Genomic DNA, 20,153 nt, shown 5'->3' with positions numbered 1-20,153 from the left:
GATGTGGGATCATTGCCCATTCTCGTGAATCATATCAACTAAGATGAACCAAAACAGTTGTTTCGCATTGCTTACAGAAGACTTGAATATAAGCATATCAAAGATGAGTTTACAAAATAGTATGAAACTTTAACAGTTTTTACACATTTCATTTTTTTCTTTGGGTACTAAACTGAACTTTTCCAGTGTAGACAATGTACAAAAAGGGAAATGAAGTTCAAAAGACTGAATAAACTTAAAAAGTTTTGATGTTTTATAGGTCAGAGTTTCAGGAAATGGAATTTAATATGAATTCATTCATACTATGGGAATGAGACACGCGGTAATAGATAATTAAGGTACTCATGTTTTCTGCGAAGCTGTTTTACATTATTTTCTATTAATTTCGGTAGCCACTGCCACCATCCTTGTTGGAATTCGTTGTGTTGTTGCTTGGCACATTTTTGTTAAGTTTTTTCCTAAATCGCCGCTAGGTGTGCTGCTGTCGCCTGTATGTCTGCGTATACGTCGACTGCTGTTCACCGGTGTTAATTGCTGCAGTAACGGAAGCCAGGCGTGATGTGCCTGACCACTATCTATGTTCAGTTCATGGTTGTAGTGCATGATGGCATGGCTATTGAAATTAATAGAAAATAATGTACAACAGCTTCGTGGAAAATGTGAGTACCTTAATTATGAATTCATTAATGAACAAGTTTGATGTTGTTACTGTAGTTCACCACCAATTCTTGTTATCATGTTCAAACTTTTCCAACAATGACACTTCAGAACAGGATGTGCACAGCAATGTCACTAGTGAAAATTGTGTGGGAATTCAGAGGAAAGGTTAGAGTATTTTGTGTGTGGTGAAGTCTTGCTCCCATTTAGCGGTAACATTAGATTGGCTTTTTCATGCATATTTATTTACACAGCTGCTTAAAGACGATTGTATATTATTTTTTTAATTTATTTATTTAGACAGTTTTAATCCAAATTTCACAGGGTTCGTCCAACATTTTAAGAAGAACTTTTCATGTTTTCATATACAAATTTTTTAGGCCCCAAATTGTAACTGATATGGTAAGAATATTACCAAATTCATTGATGTCATTACTGGCTGATTATAATGATGATGAGAGTAATAATCAAGTACATAAAGTGGCACATAATGCATGGATAGAATACACTAAAGAAAGTGGCACTGCACTAATTAATGTTCAACTAATCAGAGTTGTTGTGTCATGAAGTTGAATTGAAAACTGAATAAATGTTGGAATTCATTGAATAAGCAACTTATGGTTCCCCTTCCCCACTTCCCTCACCACAGTGAAGGCACTGTTTACAAGCTCAATTCTCAAACTGCTTGCATATTTCTACCAAGAAATCATTAGTGTCCACAAAAACCACGAAGGTGTCCAACACCACAGTCACAAAAGAAATGAAGCAACTACAAAACAGATGAAAAGTATAAGTAACAGAAACAAACAAATAAATACACATAAAGAAGAAAAAGCAACACATTAGATAACAGTTTAAAAAAAAAGGAATGCACAGCACTACACTGTTAGAGCAAATAGGTTTCATACACCTTCTATTCAATTTATCCAGACGATATAAAATAAAATAAGTACACGTGATTAAAAGTAAGGAACATTCCTAAATGCAACATAAATTGTTATAAAGGATTCTGAAGTACAGATGATCAGGAAGCAAATTTTAATTCAATAGTATTTTGAAGGAAGATTTTCAAATTATTCTATCCACAACCATTATTTAAAATTCAAGTTACAAACAAGGAAAAAACAGCATTATTCAACGGAGTTTTGCACACATGACAGAGAAAAGGCTTTGAGTTCACATTCTGTTCCATTGTTTGTTTAACAAAACATATTAGGAACTCATCAACAAAGGACACATACAAACAACATTGCATTCCTTTTTACTTATGAATACAAACTTATCTAGCTATTACCTTGACTTTTCTTTTTATTTATGTATAGGTCCACACATAGCACAGTTATCAAAAACTTATTTATCCAAAGGATGGGAGATTAACCCTAGAACACTATTTTTTTCCAATATTACAGTGTAACTAGTGCTATGTAAAATTTACATGCATGAAGGAATCTATTTTTAACACAACCTCTACATCATGAAAACAAAATGACGATTCTTTGTGAACATTATTTTGTTTATTTTCCTTATATTGGAATATTATTCTTCATTTTAAAATGTATAAACATAGTTTTATTTAACATAGAATATTTTAAGAGAATGTCTTGAATGACAAATACGTACGTACATTAAGAATGAAGGCGAAAAGTTCGAACAATGAAAAACAAACAATAATAATAATATTCATAACGCTGTAAATAAAGAACGAATGTAACTTTAAAGTTTTACAAGAAAATAGTTCATGCTTCTAAACTTTTGTTTTCAAAATCTAACTATCCAAATCGAATTTATGAATGTCAAAATTATGTGAAAGATTTTTCTCGTTTTACTACAGCTAAGTAAAATTGACGTACATTGCACAACATAAGAAACCAAATCAAGAGGATCAGCGCTTGCACCCTCCTTACCACAGTGCTGCCTCGTGTCTGACAGAATCCCCGAGGCACTGCTAGGCAGAGGGGTGAGTGGGTGCGAAGTGGGAGGTAGGGGAGAGATTTAAGTGCAAAGAATACATAAATTTTATGTATGGTAGTGTTCTAGGGTTAAGAAAGAAATTTGGAGATGTAAAGTTTAAAGTAACATTATGTTTGTGATAAATATTTTCTTAGAAACTAAAAAAAAATATATGAATTTGAAATCAATTTCACATGTTTTGCTAACAGAAATGTAGCAAATGCTACATTATTTATTTCTTAAATTGCATCATAGTGCCATCACTGTGAGAAGCAAAAGCTAGACTAAATCTTAATTCAATCCACTCCAATAGATTGTGCCTGTTGCAATTTTTATACATCACCATAATTATAATGAAATTAAAATTTTCATACTTAATAACATTTTAAATAATTTTTAAATATACTTGCAAATACACACACAATGGCACAGGTTTATCCTGCTCTTCTGTTTCTATTCATTTATCTACATTATTAAAAAAATGAAAAGTTAGATGCAATACTTAATGGTAGGCTTCTTTGACCCTGCAAGTTCAGAATGCTAGTAACTTTTTTAACATACTGCAATGATGGAATTAAAATAGTTCTGAAAAAATTACATTAAAAAAACACTGTAAAAAATAACAATGACCAGCAAAACTTGTGGGGGGGGGGGGAGTTTCTCTGATATAATTTGAAGAAAAGCACGGATGGTACGTGTTTGATGGGAAAAACTCTGAGGGCTAGTTGCACAAGCAATTAAAAATACTAGTGACTTTTTAGTCTTATGACAATAATGAAATGAAACAATGAAAATACATCTAATTACCACACAGGCAACCCAGATTTGTTTCTTATGAAACTGAATGGTTGAAACTGATGTGGGAGAGTGATGCTTATCACGTCACCTACTTAGAAGTCAAGATCAAGAATTTGTGAATCCCTACCTCCACATCTTCCTATTGGGTTTGTTGTAAACACAAAACAACCTAATCAGAATTGGATACTTCCAATAAGGTTACTCTGAAGAGAAGCTAAACATTTTTAACTTCTTAATTTTGATGTGAACCGTATCATCCGACCTACGGATGAAAATGACCACATTTTCACTACACATTCAAATACACATGAATAGCTAAAACCAAAAGAAAAAACAATGCTTACTTTCCATCCTGTCGGATGTTTCTTCTAGGCAGTTTGAAGAATTTGAAATTTGTGCAGTGACAAGGTACAAATGATGGAAACCAGTCTCTTCGCTGCCCCAAATGAATTTCACTTCATTTGGATCATCAAATGGAAAGAAGTACAATATATCATTCACCTGCAAAACAAGGATATAAATTCAGCTCGCATACTACAGGCCAGAAGGTTTATCCTGCAGTTTCTGCCACTAAGTGGTCTGTCGTCTGCAGGTTGTTGCTGCCAAATGTATGTTTGAAGCAAACATGATGACTGACCATGCTGTTGCATGAGTCCTTCAAAAGGACAAGAAAATACTATCAATGAGTTGTTCATGCACTTAAAGAGGCCAAAACCTTTTCTGCTCACTAACTGAAATACCTGCACGTTGGTAGTCTTCCCCTCTACTCCAATGTGAATGTGGCAACTGGTGTTCAAGTTCCCCTTGCAAAGGAAACCATGAGCTCAGGCTGGCAAAGAAGATGGCACGTGCTGTGTCCGTATTCGACAGCATTGGAATTTGCATAGGAAGGGGTAGTTTTAATGATTGTGACAGCAGTTATGAAACAAAATCATGATGCGTGTCATACATCAATGTAAAGGTAGGATTTCAGAGAATACGCCCATATATTACACATACCTTGCAGAGGATAAGGTAAAGAGGAACTGGAGTAAGAAATCAAGTATGTATCAAGCAAATGCTCTTATGTGGCATCCAAACTGAAACTGCAGCCAATAGGTGGTGCTGCTGCAGTTACGTGAGGCTTCTGAAATCCCATCATCCCTATCAGCAGTGTCACTCTTGTTGGCTACAAGTTGAGCTCAGTTGGGTTTGGAAGCAGAATGGCTGCATTTTCTTTAAAAATGCATGATTTCCTTATTCCAGTTATTCTTTACCTTATGCTCTGTAAGGTATTTGTAATACATCGAAGTATTATCCAAAATATCATCTTTATGTGGGTGTACGATGAACATTACAATTTTGTTTCATAACGGCTATCACAATTCTTAAAACTACCCCTTGCTATGAACAATCCAATGCTATAAAATAAGCCAAAACCACGTGACAACTTTGTTTGGATTCAATCGTGCTCAGTTGTCTGCTGTTGATGTCACCACTAATATGGTCCATTTGGTTAAGGACAACACTTAGAATACAATAAACACCCTAAATCCGATTTTCATACAATGGATATAAGTGCAAATATTTTTAAAAAAATTCTATGTCTAATAACATTCAACAATAAGAAAAGAAGTTTTGAACTCACATTATGCAATTTTAATATTTCACCAGTGCACTGTAGCCACTTAAAAAAAAGTTTCAACACACTTAACCAGAGACATAATCATGATAAAGGATTGTCACAGAATGCCATTGGTACATCAATGACCAGAGTTGAGTCCTGGTTGAGCCTGCACTTTTTTGCCTAGTTTCTACACTACTAAAAAAGAAGAAGAAAAGACTTTACAAGCACTAGAACTGTGCTTATAAAGGTAGGTATTACACACTACAACAAGCACCACTGAGTTTACAAGCTGCAGGACAGGTATAACTTGTGTTACTCACTTTGATCCACATGTCCGAATGCTCACTGTAAATAACTTGGACCGCAGGCGATGAGGAATGATGGTGGTTTTCTAAGTGATACATGTTTGGAGGAGGCTCCATGAAATTGTCTATGGAAAGAAGCACTACTTCCAGTCTTTGTTGTCTTCTGTCCAACAGCTGCACCCAAATGCTGAAATCAAATTTTAATTAATTAAGTTCTGAAGGTCGAAGTATATACAGAGGCATAAACACAATTTACTATTCTTATATCTGTAGGGGTGAATTATTAAGGCTTGGCTGGGCCTCTGACCAATGCCAGTGAACCTGTTTTGAATTTTCTTCTCCTATCACAAAACTGCTTTCACATTCCATAATCAGAAAAATTACATATGCTTAGAATTCATTCTAGAGCATTCATGTGAATCTTCCTATGATTTGCTTTCGCGTTGCCTAGACATTCTCAATAGTTTCATGGCTAACTAGTTGTATTAAACTGTTGTGAATATCTAGACAACAGCAAAAGCAAACCACACGAAAATTCTGAATGATTTTGGTGCCTGACCTGTGATCCATTGAAGATGTGGCCATCAATGTGACTCTTCACCTATTCACCTATGCAAGCGTTTGGTAATGTAAAGTTGTTCAAAGCATACATATAGGGCATACACAAAAGAATTGTGTGGTTTCAAAAGTTAATAATAAGTTTATTTCTTACCTTACATGGGTACAACATACACCATCAGCATTCGCAACTGTCCAAGTTTCTCACACCCTACAAACAGTTTGATTCTCATGCTGCAGGATCAGTTTCCAAGATGGCATCACAACAGAAGAAGACTTTCTGTGCGCTCCGTTTTAAGGTGTCCAGATCTGTGATTACGGTGCAGCATGAGTTCAGTGCAGTTTAAAAAAGATGCACCACACAAGAATAACATAACCAGGTGGTACCGACAGTTTGCGGAAACTGGATGCTTGTGTAAAGGCAAGAGCCCTGGGAGACCTTGTGTGTCTGATGACAACATTTAAAGAATGCGCGAGGCGTTCAGTGAAGTTCCTCCAAGTCAGTGACTAGACTTCAAGCAGGGTGCCCCAACTGAATACCAATTATGACGATTACATTCTACAACTGGCTGGAGCTCTCCTCCCCCCCCCCCTGCTAATTTTCACAGAAACGTATGAGTGCTCTCAATGGTGTTCTTCCACAGCGCTGGATCGGACGTGTATGCAAATGGAGACAAAACCTTCTCTCCTGGCCACCCCGTTTGCTGGATCTTACAAATGTGATTTCCTTCTTTGGGGCTTGTTTAAGGTAGTGTTTATGTCACCATTGCTCATATCCATCCATGAACTTCGTGATCGGATGACACATGCACTGCCGGCAGGTAATTACTGGAAATGCTACACCGGGTCTTAGATGAGTTTGATTACCGTGTGGATGTGTTGTGTTACCCCGGGTGCACACATTGATGGATTGTAATTAACGCATAAGAAACTTGGACAGTTTCCCTCGCTGACTGAGTATGTTGTGATCGTGTAACATGAGATTTGTTTTTTTATTAACTTTTGAAACCGCACCATTCTTTTGTGCATGCCCTGTACAGTAACGTTAAGAACAATAATAGAAAAAGAAATACAGATTGTAATTCATCTACAACAGCTCCAATTGCCACAGTACACTAGTGGAAAGAATGGGTGAGGTTTAAGTGTTCAAAATTATTCTTTCATGTGTACATACAACATACACACTAAATTCAATGCAAAAACTTTGCACAATGAGATAGAGAGAGACAAAGAGAGAACTTACTATTCGGCATCCGGTGTCCAGCCAACTCGCACTAAATACTCAAACCATGGGAACAACATTGATAGGGGATACTGCAATTCCAGCATTTCAATATCTACAAACTGCAAGTTTTCATTTAGCCTAAACTGAACCATTTTTAGATTAGATTTTGAATTTGGTGTTCCTGCCCTTGGAAACCTACAACAAATAACAATACATAAGTTACAATATAATATTTATTCCAATAAGTATCTATATTCTATTGCAATATCTTTTTTACAACTCTATGGCAGCATAGTGCATTAGAACTGTTATGGATGCATCAATCAATACATCAGAATATTAGAAGTGTGAAGGATTCTGAAAAAATGATACTGAAAGCAAGAAAAAAAAATGCATACCAATTCTGGCTTTGGGAAACTATTTGGAAAATAATTTCCTGATTTTTAAAGGTTCTGACCAGTTGAGTAATTTCAAATTGACGTGTACATTATCATGCATGCTTAATTATCAAAATTTTCTGCATTACAAGTGTAAGAAATTTCTCCATTCCAGAAATGTGAGAACAATCACTTCAGGGTGAATTGAAACTTACAGTGTCGGCAAGTGTCCCATCCAGGAAACTTACCAAAATGGTGCAAAACCAAGCTGGTATAAATATAAATCAAATAGTCATATTTTTAAGGCTTCCTGTCCTAAGTGCTTGGAAAGTTTGGGTTATAATCTCCCATCCTAACCATCCACCCTGCACAGCCTCGGAGAATACAGATGAACACACAAGTGTCATTGGTGAGGTTATGAATCTTACCTAAATTCCTCAATTTCTCCAAAATTTGAATTTGATGATGAAGCACAGAATATTTTTACGTCACTCTCATCCACTTCCTCATAGACTATTCTAAACACACCATCTATAAAGGGAAAACACAAATTACATGTTGCCACACACACACACACACACAAATAATAATAATAATAATAATAAATGAAAGAAGAAATTAATAGAAAACCATCTAGCAAAATCTGCTTGTTGTACTATAGAAAACCTGATACCATGGAAATCAAATCACCAGCCATCTCTCATTATGGTTGCCAACCTGTTAGATGTAGACAGCCCGAAAAGGATACACTTCAAAGTACCAATATGAGTTGAGTGATGGTCCAAAAACTAACAATAATTAATTTCCATTGCCACATTTTTTTGGAATTGCCATACTACATGAGTACATGTATTCCAAATACTTGTGTTGTCTGCACGCATCTTCAAATAAAAATGTATTTTTGTTATTGTTTTTGTTGTGCACTCATGCTTTACAAATACAGCAGAACCCCAATTTTACATTTTCCCACATTATACATTCAATCTTGATGGCCCAACATAGTAAAATGTTAAGAAATTTTCCTAGATTTTACATTTTCCCGTATTTTAAGTATTTTCAGCTTGGTCCCTGAAAAATGCAAAATTGAGGTTCCACTGCATATTTAAATATACGATACACAAATACAATATACATACATACATACATACATATATATATAGCCTATATATGCATGCCTCTACTCTATGTGACGCCAATCTATCTTTCTTCTACGTTGAAAATGTGACATGTATCGCGAAATATAGAACTATTTCTCTTTGTGTGGTAAGTGTTTACTGTCTCCTTCATTCATCCGCCCTTCTGGCACCTTTTCTGATCCTATTCCTGTGTTTTATATATATATATATATATATATTTTATGCAAAATATTTAGTGCAAAATATGCTCCTACAAAAAAACTGCAATTTCTATCTTGCTCTTCTTGGATGATATTTGGTAACGATGTTTAAACCTCCGTAATTTCTAAAGAATGAAACACTGATTCAAGTTCCTGGTGTCATTTTGTTTTGTTTCAAATAGAGATCTGAAATATACAGTGTGTCCATAAATATACTGTCATACTTTAAAGTGGTATTACATCGCTTTGGATAATCGAATTTAAATGAAATTGGTGACATTTGAAAGAAAAACTCAAATATTTTTGTGCATATCAACAATGGACAACAATGAACGAGATCAAACATAGAAACTGAAATAAATTCACTCCTGACAACAATAAACGATGCGGGTTCATTGTTGGATATTTAGCAGGCAGGCAGGTTACATGTGAATGTTTTCCTTTAAAATTGTGTTGTTATTACAGAAGATTTAAGAACGTAGTTGGTGTATTTTAGAATATCATTACACGCAGAGTTTGGTGAACGTGTTGGTGTGTTTTATCATTCCATGCAGAGTTTGGTGAAGGTCTTCTACAATTGGCCACCGAGGTCACCTGACTTGACGGTCTGTGACTTTTTTTTATGGGGTTACATAAAAGATTGTGTCTATGCACCCCCATTGCCTCAAAACCTGCAAGAACTGCAAATTTGCGTCACTTCTGCAATCCAGTCCATCCTTGTGGATATGTTGGAGCGTGTGTGGCATGAATGGGAATATCGCCTTGATGTCTGCAGGGCCACTCGTGGGGGCCACATTCAATGTCTATGAGTTGTAAAATAAAATATTTGAGTTTCTTTTTCATATGTCACCAATTTCATTTAAATACGATTATCCAAAGCGACGTAATACCACTTTAAAGTATGACATTATATTTATGGACACGGTGTATAATAATACTTTTCATATTCAATTTGTAATAAAAACTGAATTCTCTCTGGGGTGGAACCACTGTTGGCCATGTGGCCACAATATGTATTTAATTTTAGTGTGTCCTTCATGTGATTGCATTCTTACCTAAACATAATATCAATATCTTGCTTGGTTTCCAAAAACTCAGCCGAAAACTTATAAATGGAACAGGACAAAATGTCATAAGAGTAATGAACAATTGCTAATTTCAAAGCTTCTAAAACCTTTGATTTCTAGTGTTAATGAAAATTAACAACAATTAATGCAAGAAAAATTGGTATTGCTGGGGAATTCATAGGATTTTTAATTATAATTTGATCATTTTCTGGTCACAATAACTTTTTTTTTAAAAAATAAAGATGAATTTAACTCACTGGCTTTCTTAATAAAGAATCTGATCTTATAGTAAAAACTATCCTAAATACAAGTATATAGAATTTATTCAAGTCCTATGGGACAATGAACACATCAACTGAATATTCTTTAATAGCTAATTTTCATGGATGCATGAAAGTGATTCGAAATACCATAGTGTGATGCACTTACATCTGGCAGATAAGGTGGATGATTTAAGAACAGAAACACTTGGCTAGGTGAGAAATTGCTGGGCGGCTATGTTGTTGGCCTAAGAGACCAATTCTTTCCACAAATTGATCTTTAGAAATTAGGAGTAACAACAACTTACATCCCCACCACAAATTACTTGCATGTTTCGTAGCCAACGAATTGAAAAAAAAAATCAGCAACATGATCTTCACTTGAGCTGGTCACAAAGGTTTCTGTGGTTGAAAATTTGTAATTACTACGACAATAATTTTCACAATTGTTTTTAACAGAAATATGTTTACAAAGCCTTGCATAATAGTAAAACATTTTGTATTGTGTCCACTTTTATGTTAAAGTAGTCCTACTGAGACTGAAGTAGGATTTGAATCACTGGACAGTGGCCTCACTGGGAATCACTTGGAGCCCATGCATTACAAGATGATAGTGTTAATTGTGCCACAGGGAGGCCTTCTTACACATGGTGCCAATTACTCTGTGCAAAGGAGAGAAACAACACACAGCAAACCACCATGATAACATCAAAAAATAAAAGGAAGTAGAAAAGGAACTCACCAACAGTAACTGGCTGCCACCAGTAACCCTGATAGCGACTAAACTCTTCCTGCATCACATAGGAAGGAATACCGGCACTCAAAGGGTCATCAGTCAAATTCTTCACACTCTTATGAGCATAGCTTAAGCGTACTGAACTACCTACAAAGAAAGAATAAGCATTTATTGTCACTCAAATACATAGTAGAATGCTTTGTAACTGCCCATGTCACTGGAGCACTCATTTCGTAAATTTTTTTGTATAGGGTGTGGCAATGAATCGGGTGATTTTGCAACACTGGATATAGCTAGTTGTTGCATCAGAGGTAACACGTGACCACAGCCATTTCGCAGCACCTGCTTTATCATTCAGTTATGATAAGAGTCATGAAATGAGGCACAGCGCTCATTCACTACAAAAACAAGGGTAGTTGTGTGTCCTCGCAGCGTGGAGGAAACAGGGGCATTTGAAAGCAAAAGTCATCCAACCATCACACCCTCAATGGACTTAAAGATCGGATCCAGGAAAAGGTAGCTCAAATTCCAGTGACCATGTTGCAATGTGATATGTAATCTACCCAAAAAAACAGAGAGAGTGTGGAACAAAAGGAGGTCATCTTAGTAATGTTATTTTCAAATAAATCAAAATCAAAATGTAAGGATTGCTTTTTCTTTTTGTATTTCTTCTTCAATGAAAAATGTAGTTAATTTTGTCTTAATTATGCATGTGTTCTTGTGTATTATGTATTATTTTGTTTTCAGTGTGTATTATTTAAATTCGTCCGATTCGCTGCCACACCCTGTATATAAAAATGCTATCCCTTCCCTGGTTTTATTTTTCAAAATTCTCAATGCTTCCCTATTCCAAACGAACATCTTCATTTTAGATATGCATAATACATTTTAGTTAAGAGTACAGTGTAGAGCTTATGGCGACAATGTTGCTGCATGATGCACAGCGGAAGAAACTTCCACCATGATTGAATATCTGGTGTGGTGCTCACTGAAACAAAAGTTAGTAAGCCACTGTTACTGCTTAATAAACTTCCACAAAAACAAAAACTCCACGACAAATTAATGACATTAATTTTACAAGCAATCAACTCCTGTAAACTCTCAAGTAAGCACAAAGACACAAAAATTACTTGACATTCATGGAAGTCTACTGATGAAATTTTGCTGGATATTACCCACTCTCTTTCCTCTTCCTGACATATATTTGCAGCAAACATGCTAGCAGCCTGTTATTTTTAGTTTCGCAAATCATGGAAATCACAAGAAATTAATATGGCTTTGTAAAATAACATGGATTGGAAGAGAAGTGGTAAAAAATAATAAACGTTACTTTCCTTATCCTTATATATATATTCATAATTTTCTCTTCAGATCTTTACAACCGACAAAAAAAACAGTCATTAGGGGATGGTGATCTCCAAAGTATAAACCCATAAGGTGCGAACTCTATATGTATCTAGGATCACCTTTAACATCAAAATGTTGAGACTAGAAAAATTATACTCCAGAAAGAACAGTGTACAAATCAAAGTTCACAAAGTTTTTTATATCTACCTTTACCAAAGTCCTTATGGACTCTCCATGTAACCACAACCATTCTATATGAAAAGAAATGTTTTGGTATGATTTTCCCATTTTTTTTGTGATGACATTTCAGCTTTTTAAATAGAAGCATTTTCAAATCCATGCTTCAGCAATCCAAGTCAAAATTTATAAAATGTCAAAAAAATAATTATGCATGAGAGACTGGACCCAGGTTTTCAACAGTGCGTTTGAACAACTATTTTCTTACATATTGTTAATTTCAATGGATCATTGAAGCAGGAAACTAAGGAAGATTCCAGTCTGAAGAGCTGAAACGTCTTCACAAGTATGTACAAAAACATCTATTTTCATGTGCAGTTGTACTGAATTTAAAATGACAGTGGTCATTTTATTCAAAGTTGCCAGTAATATTATATTATGGCATCTCTTGTTCTATCAAGAGAAAATGGCATTAAAACACTAAAATCCTAAAATTTATATTATATTTTCTTTCTGAAGACAAGCAAGGTAATAGTAAAAATCCAATAGACAATGCAAGGTTCTCTTCAGGATTAAGTTGAAGGAATTCCAGCATGTAGTTCAATAAATCTAACAATGGCAATTTACTCCATGCAGCTTATACCTCTGGCATATATTAAACAAATGACTTGCATTCAGTTTTGCATTTTTGAGGGGGAACAAGTTTCATAAAACAACTGCATAGTAAGAAGGCAATCTTACAACAGATCATTATTATTTACTACTGCAATGAAAAACTAACATGACAAGGCAAGTTTTATCATTACCTGTTAACGTGTGTGCCACCCATATATCACTACAGCACACATATGCCACGAGATCAGGATTTGAAGGACAGATTTGTGGATTCAATTTTGCTCCTGAAGATGTTGTTCGAAGCTCTGTAGGAAATAGAGGTCCTCCCTGAAATAATCAAAGGAAAAATTATTATACAATTTTCTGTATCGGCAAAATTCACTAGCCTTTCAAATAATAACAAAGAAATCTTGCTTAAAGTAAATATAGCTATGAAAGAATTTTTAGAATAAAAGTAGGTATTTGATAACATGTGGGCTGTGCCATACTCCAAAATTAAAAGAGACGTTAATTTATTTTTCTACTGTATACTACATGCTGATAGACTCTTAAGTATTAAAATGATAACATATTTCATAATTATTCCAAAGAAAGAAATCAACTACAAAAACAAACACTGAACATAGCATAAGAAAGCATTATTTATAATGTAATATATCACTTTAAAGCATACTTATCAGGAACAGCTTGCAATTTACCACTGCTCATAAAAGTTTTGCTCCTTGCAACATAAAAACTACACAAATTTCCCATTTGTTGCTGTCATAAAATTTTTTAGATAAGGAACTTTACACCAAGATAAAAGTAATAATCTTTTTTGTACAAAAGACATGCAAACATAAGCAAGTGAACTTAAGGATATTTCATAAACTTACACATAGCATAAGACAAAGATCATTAAAGTATTTGATTTTAATTTTAATATATTCTTCAAATGCAAGATATTGTTCTTCTACCTTTCTAAGTTATTCTTGGTAAGAAAAAAAGGCAAAGGAACCAACCCCAAACATTTGACCTTGCGGACAAACTTTTAAAAAAATAATTAAAAATATTTTTTATTTCAACACGAAATTGACTAAATATAATAGTAAAATTTAATAAAATGTATACAAAATATAATACAATAAATCAATAACACAACTTTTGAGTGAAAACTATTGTAACTCTATCCGTGTACTGCATGTTACATTTTCCTCATCAATTAACACACCACAAGGATATCATGGCACACACACACAAGAGCTCCATACCGTAAAACCTGTATCCACACACTGGAAGAGACTACTTGCAGCTGGGAATACCAGCTTCCCAGAATCCTGATGAAGTTCGTATGTTGTAATTCCCCATATGGCTAACCGCTTCCTCTCCCACAACAACTGTTCCTCGCGAGTGGACCGACTGATGCCCGGCAGTGACTGAAAGTTGGACTCTATCATAGGTTGCCATTGGAGCTTTGTTGTCAGCCCAGCATTGTCATTCGGCACATCTGTGTACAGCAACGTCGTCTCCCAGCCATTCGATGGTGTACTCAAGAAATATATCCTTGTCTTATTGTTAGACAAAGTCCGAAATGTAATGGTTGCCGGAACCATTGTTAAAAGATTTGATAACTTATTCCTAAGTTCATTTACTACATTTTTCAGTTCATGCCAGGACTTCTTGTTATTAGTCCTGGTGTCATCCATTGTTTGGGTGTACTACCTGTCAAAAAATAAGAAATATGTATGCTATTACTAAGAAGGCACATAGGGAAATGCATAAAATTTCATAACAATATTTTCCTATTCCTGCACCATATTTCCTGATGGGAACTTTACATTCTACGGTTAATTGGGAACTACTTGAAAACTAAAGCAGCCTGGCAGTTCTTGTGGTCCTCACTGTGCCATTATGCTAGAAAGTTTAGTCTTTAATACAATAGTCATACACATAAGGAATTCTTTTTTTTCTAATGTTTATTTTACATCACTTTTACACCACTTGGGTTAATTGCAACGATGAGGATGAATGATTAACTGATGCAATGGATGAAGGGACAAACATTATGGTGTACCCATGCCCTACCAATGGTTTAAACCTGTTACCACTGGCCTTGTAGTGAATTATGCTGACCACGATGTCACACATAAAGAATGACTTGATGCAAAACACACATAATGTTGATACAAATTTTAAACAAACTAAAAAAATAAAAGATTTGAAACTTACGGAATGTCACTTCTGTATGAAATTGACAAACAACAAAACTACCATGCACAACTAGTTCTGCTCAATCAATGTCTTAAATAATCTATACATTCTTTCATGTTTGATGAGTAGACCCTGGATCTTTATGTAATATCAAAGTGCAAAATATGTACATAAATATGTAACTATATATGTAGTTAAATATGTATTATGAAAAGGATATGTAGCTAAATATGTAGAATTAATAATAATTCAGTATCCAAGGAATTTCAAGAATTCTGCCAGATATTAATTTTATTTCAACATATTCAACATAATTTTAAGGACGTAAGTTGTTCAAATTAAACTATGTATCAAATTTGTAAACCCAAAAAAGCACAGCAACGTGCACATATTTAATTCACATTGCAAATTACTGTAGAATATGTAAATATGTAAGACAGCTCTTTGTAAATTTCTAAACAAATTGTGAAAAAAAGCATCTACAGAAAGAACAATCAAATGAAAATACATAGCTACGTTTGTACCTTTTTGTACAAGAGAACATATTGTGTAACTCACTGTATACAACAAAGTAGCTATCTTGTCCACCGATGACAAGTTTCTACATGCTTTGCCTAAACCTAAAAGCGAAGCGAAAATATGTAATCAGAAAGGAAAGGGGGGGGGGAGGGAGAGGAAAGAAACTCTAGCATCTTTCTTTATTTTGTCCTTCAGCCTGCCTTTCGACTTGGCAGTCAATTTTAGGTGGTCGTAAGCACTATGCATCTCATTGATTAGAAAATATGGCATCATATTTTCATCGTCATGTTTCAGAGATCGAAAATATAAGAAAAAGGAACAAAATAAGAAAAATAACAAAATATGTTGCTTTATGTAAAGTAAATTAGCAAATATGTAAAGTATGTAATTTCCTGGCAAATATGTAAAAATTTGTAACATAAAACTTATGCAAATCATGTCGGTAACATAATTCGTTGACATTTTCCTGTTCAAGGTATGTATCCAGAAAGGAATAGAATATGTAATTACATACAAATCTGGGCTCTATTGATTAGGGAAATACAGCTAAATGAAGTTCTATTTATCACACTTTTTTGTGTGTTCAAATATGTAAGTTTTGTCACAAGGCAAGAAAATCTAATTTATATACAAGATTAGTTTCACTAATTAACAAAGAGTGAATATACAGTAAGTTATTGAATGTAACATGGCTCTGTTATTGCACCTGTCAATCTAATGGTTTCTTAACTTTTTCAATGTGTTTGGTAAATTATTTCCAGTCCACTTTATGCTAAGATTGCCATATTTGAACTAGACTTACATTTCAAAGTGGGGCCCAATACAATGCAAATAAAATAACAATTGAAGTATGATGCCCTTTACAATAGTTGTAATGAAATCTTTACAGCCATTACTGTTCAAAGCCAAACTTCTAAAAGTTAGAAACTGTCTCAATAGAGTTCAAAATTCAAATTCTAATTAAACAGTCAGGAACACAAACAGTGCCTACATGTTTTACAAAACATTACTAACTGGACATTCAGGCATGATTTCTATATTTACATTTTCCCATACACAAGTTAACTAAAAATAATAAATAAATAAAATAAAATAAACACACTAAATTCAGAAATCACACAAATAATCTAACTTCCTGTACCTATTCCTAAGAGAGAGCATCTTACTAAGCGATGAAACATAGTTTCTTTCAAACACTATGTGTTATGAACTTGTGTAAATTTATGCATGATCAAGACACAACTTGTAAAAGTTCATAATGCATAGAGAAAAGAAAGATAAAAAAAAGTCTGCAGCAATACAGATGTATATATTAGAACAGCACTGAATTTTACCTTCAATGGCACAAAGGTTTTAAAAATTTTCCACTTCCGTTGTTTTAGTGTGAGAATGCATAGCAAATCTGAAAAACAAGAAACAAAAAAAGATGGGAAAATAATTTATCCTAACACCCAGATTAAGTTAATATACTGTATGAAAACTGCATCTATGCTACAAGCATTAGAAACAGCATCAGTTGAGGCTTAAGAAACAAACAGAATCACGTGCAAACTTTTGTGTGTGTTGTAGCAACATTGGGCTGTTGTATGCGCACACAACAGGTGGTATTGCACAATAGTTTTGTATACTTGTACAGATTACTCAATAATTAAGATTAAGCTTTAAAATTTCCAGCATTTTTGTTTATCGTACTTAGCAGTTCCTGATATAGGAAACTTTATTTGTGTGTACTGGCTGTAAAAATGAGTTTGCACATTGTACGACTTCTAGATTGAGATATGTATGCTAGTGAAGATATAGTATACAACTTGAGTATAGGACTTTTGTTTTCTGATGTAATTTTAGTATTAGTATCTACAATTAATGTCTACTGAATGAATATTTTATTTTACATTAATAAAAATAACATAAGAAGGAGCAACACTATGCAAATGTTATATCTAGGACCTGGGACTTTATGTCCTACAAAACTGTAAAATATGTATGTAATTATGTCATAAAAATTGAAATATATGTCATAACAATATAAAAATATTTCAATTAAAAAAGTAAAGTGCTCCCCTGTGCTTTTGGACCAAACCATGAAGGAGTATAGGGGATGTGGAGTTATTATATGCAAGTCAATTATGAAATTATAAAGAAATATGTCTTATGAGAAAATTGAAAGAAATATGTTGTAAAAACATTAAAAGAGTAACATGCTTTATCAAGTTTGTCTACTTCGGCCGATTTTCATAAGATACATAAAGATATCCGATGGATCGAATATTGTGGAGGACTAGGGGACGGATATTTACAGGTTTTTTCCCTTGGGGGAAATTCATATACTTTCAATGGATTTATTCATTTCGCTTGATTGGAAACAATCTGGCGAAGTTTTATAGTGCATATAAATGCATATATGAGCATACTGTGCATTTCTTTTGCATATATTGGAAGAAATTTAGTGCAATCATTTATTTCAAGGGTATTTTCCATCTTATTGTCTCTTGTGTTCAAGGATGTCCAGTAACAGTAAACTACACTTGTTGCAAAGATATAGAAAACCACTCTCCTACCAATCACCCAATCGCAGACATCAAAAATAAATTAGCCATAGTTCCAGGTGCCAGTGACTGCAGAGTGGCATTATTTGTTGGATAGCTCTCGATATGTTATCTTCCTAAATCTGTGAGAGTATCTGTGTACGAGTTGTACTTGTTTGAGGAGGGGATAAAGGGTGCATTTCTCATCTGGTTGCAACTGTTCATCCCTTGGGGGATGCTACATATACTGTATATGCTTATGCTTCCAAAGAATTTACTGGAATCTCCCCTCCTGACTTGGAAATATTTAAAATACTACAGTGTGTGATATTCTCCATCCAGTGTAAGAACGAAGCAAATGTAAACAAAATAATGTGACCTGTGAATTTAAGACTTGATTCCATAATTCTGACGTAGGCTCATTTGTAGATAATGTACGTAAAATAACCCCCTGCCTTCACATCTTCCTTCAGTATAGAAGCTGAAGGAAATGGTATTCCTTTGTCAAACACTCAATATTCTTATGCTTTGGAATAGCTGCCATCAGAAATAATCATTAGAATTTCTCTCGTACCATGTGCACCTGTCTACATTCACTCAATGCTTGCTGTGGACAGATCATAGTTAAAAATTTGCAGTTGTCCCTCCTTACATTTTGACACTTTTGTCTAAAAAGAGAAAATATACTATCCTTGCCTCTCCCTCACCACAGTTTTGGCACTCAATCGCTGCTACTGCCGAAAGATTGAAGAGAAAATTGATGTAACAATGAATAAAAGATGACGATGTGGTTACTACTGCCACTACAGTTATTTAATGTTAAGTCTACTTTGAGCACATAAGCAATACACTTAATATCTTAGGTATCCAGAATAATTTCTTGTGGTTCACATGGAAATTTCCATCAATATTATTGTCACATCAACTTCTCGCTTTCCATCATGGCCACGGTTTCACTGTGAACAGCATGCGTCGGTAACACCTTACATACCGAAAGGACTAAAAACAGCTGAATTAATAATTATTACCACTATTCGTGTATAAGCTACAGAAACCAGTCATTATTTCCTGCTTGGTAAACAGTTTTTATCCTTAAAATACAAATGACAGAAATGTAATGTTGTTTTCACTCTCCATGTTGAGCAATTATCTTAGCCAACTAAACTGTAAAGATGGGTCTATACACGAAATGCTTCAAATTTTCGAATTTTGTGGATAGTGAAATGCCTCCACAAAATGCGAGGGTATTGGTGCAGTCACAAAGCATTCATTGATTATATTACACAATCTTTAGGATACTTTTTTAAAATTTATAGTGCACATTTTGTGTTTTTAATGCATACAAGGTTTGTCCAATAAGTATCGGGATTGATTTTGTCCAGCCAATGGGAATGGGTGGAGGGCGGTCTCTGTGGGTGGGATCAGTGTTCCGAGATGTCACGTGAGTTAGGAGATCCAGCTTAGTTTTCTCTGAGCCTTTGGAGTGGTTAGGTCACGCCTGAAGTGAAAGTGTGTTCAGTGCTCGCGTCGAGAGTCAAGATACAGCGAACCATAGAGCAGCGTTGTGCCATCAAAGTCTGCGTTAAACTTAACAAATCTGCTTCGGAGACTTTTGATATGATCCGTGAGGCTTACAAGGACGAAGCCATGTCCAGAACACGTGTTTTTGAGTGGCATAAAAATTTCAAAGATGGCCGGGAAGACGAACAACGTGCTGGACATTCGTCATCGATCCAAAATGCTGAAAATGTGGCCAAAGTGGGAGAATTTCTGAACAGTGATCGCCAGTTAAGTGTTCGTTTGATAGCAGAGGAGATACATTTACTGAAATCCACTGTGCATTCAATTGTGACCGATGATGATTAGGGTCTGCCGCGTTCAAAGGAAGATTGCCGATTCCTAGCT

General features: G+C 34.7%; 1 protein-coding gene across 3 annotated transcripts in view; it reads right to left on the bottom strand.

Moving 5' to 3' along the window:
• Positions 1-20,153, bottom strand: part of LOC146004324 (dipeptidyl peptidase 9) — a 53,331-nt gene that overhangs the window by 27,484 nt on the left and 5,694 nt on the right. For 2 of the 3 annotated variants that reach the window (XM_083143086.1, XM_083143105.1), the window contains exons 2-9: positions 17,058-17,125; positions 14,265-14,715; positions 13,206-13,341; positions 10,882-11,022; positions 7,905-8,007; positions 7,118-7,294; positions 5,332-5,503; positions 3,750-3,906 (exon numbers count right to left, since the gene is read on the bottom strand). In XM_083143086.1, the coding sequence (XP_082999212.1) occupies positions 3,750-3,906; positions 5,332-5,503; positions 7,118-7,294; positions 7,905-8,007; positions 10,882-11,022; positions 13,206-13,341; positions 14,265-14,699 (1,321 nt within the window). In that variant the 5' untranslated portion in view covers positions 14,700-14,715; positions 17,058-17,125. The remainder of the gene's footprint in view (positions 1-3,749; positions 3,907-5,331; positions 5,504-7,117; positions 7,295-7,904; positions 8,008-10,881; positions 11,023-13,205; positions 13,342-14,264; positions 14,716-17,057; positions 17,126-20,153) is intronic. The other variant, XM_083143096.1, reaches the window with a different exon arrangement.

This window comes from Lepisma saccharinum, chromosome 1 (assembly GCF_977018435.1).
Source record: "Lepisma saccharinum chromosome 1, izLepSacc3.1, whole genome shotgun sequence".
In the NCBI taxonomy this organism is placed as follows: domain Eukaryota; kingdom Metazoa; phylum Arthropoda; class Insecta; order Zygentoma; family Lepismatidae; genus Lepisma; species Lepisma saccharinum.
This window is presented reverse-complemented; position numbering and strand designations above follow the sequence as displayed.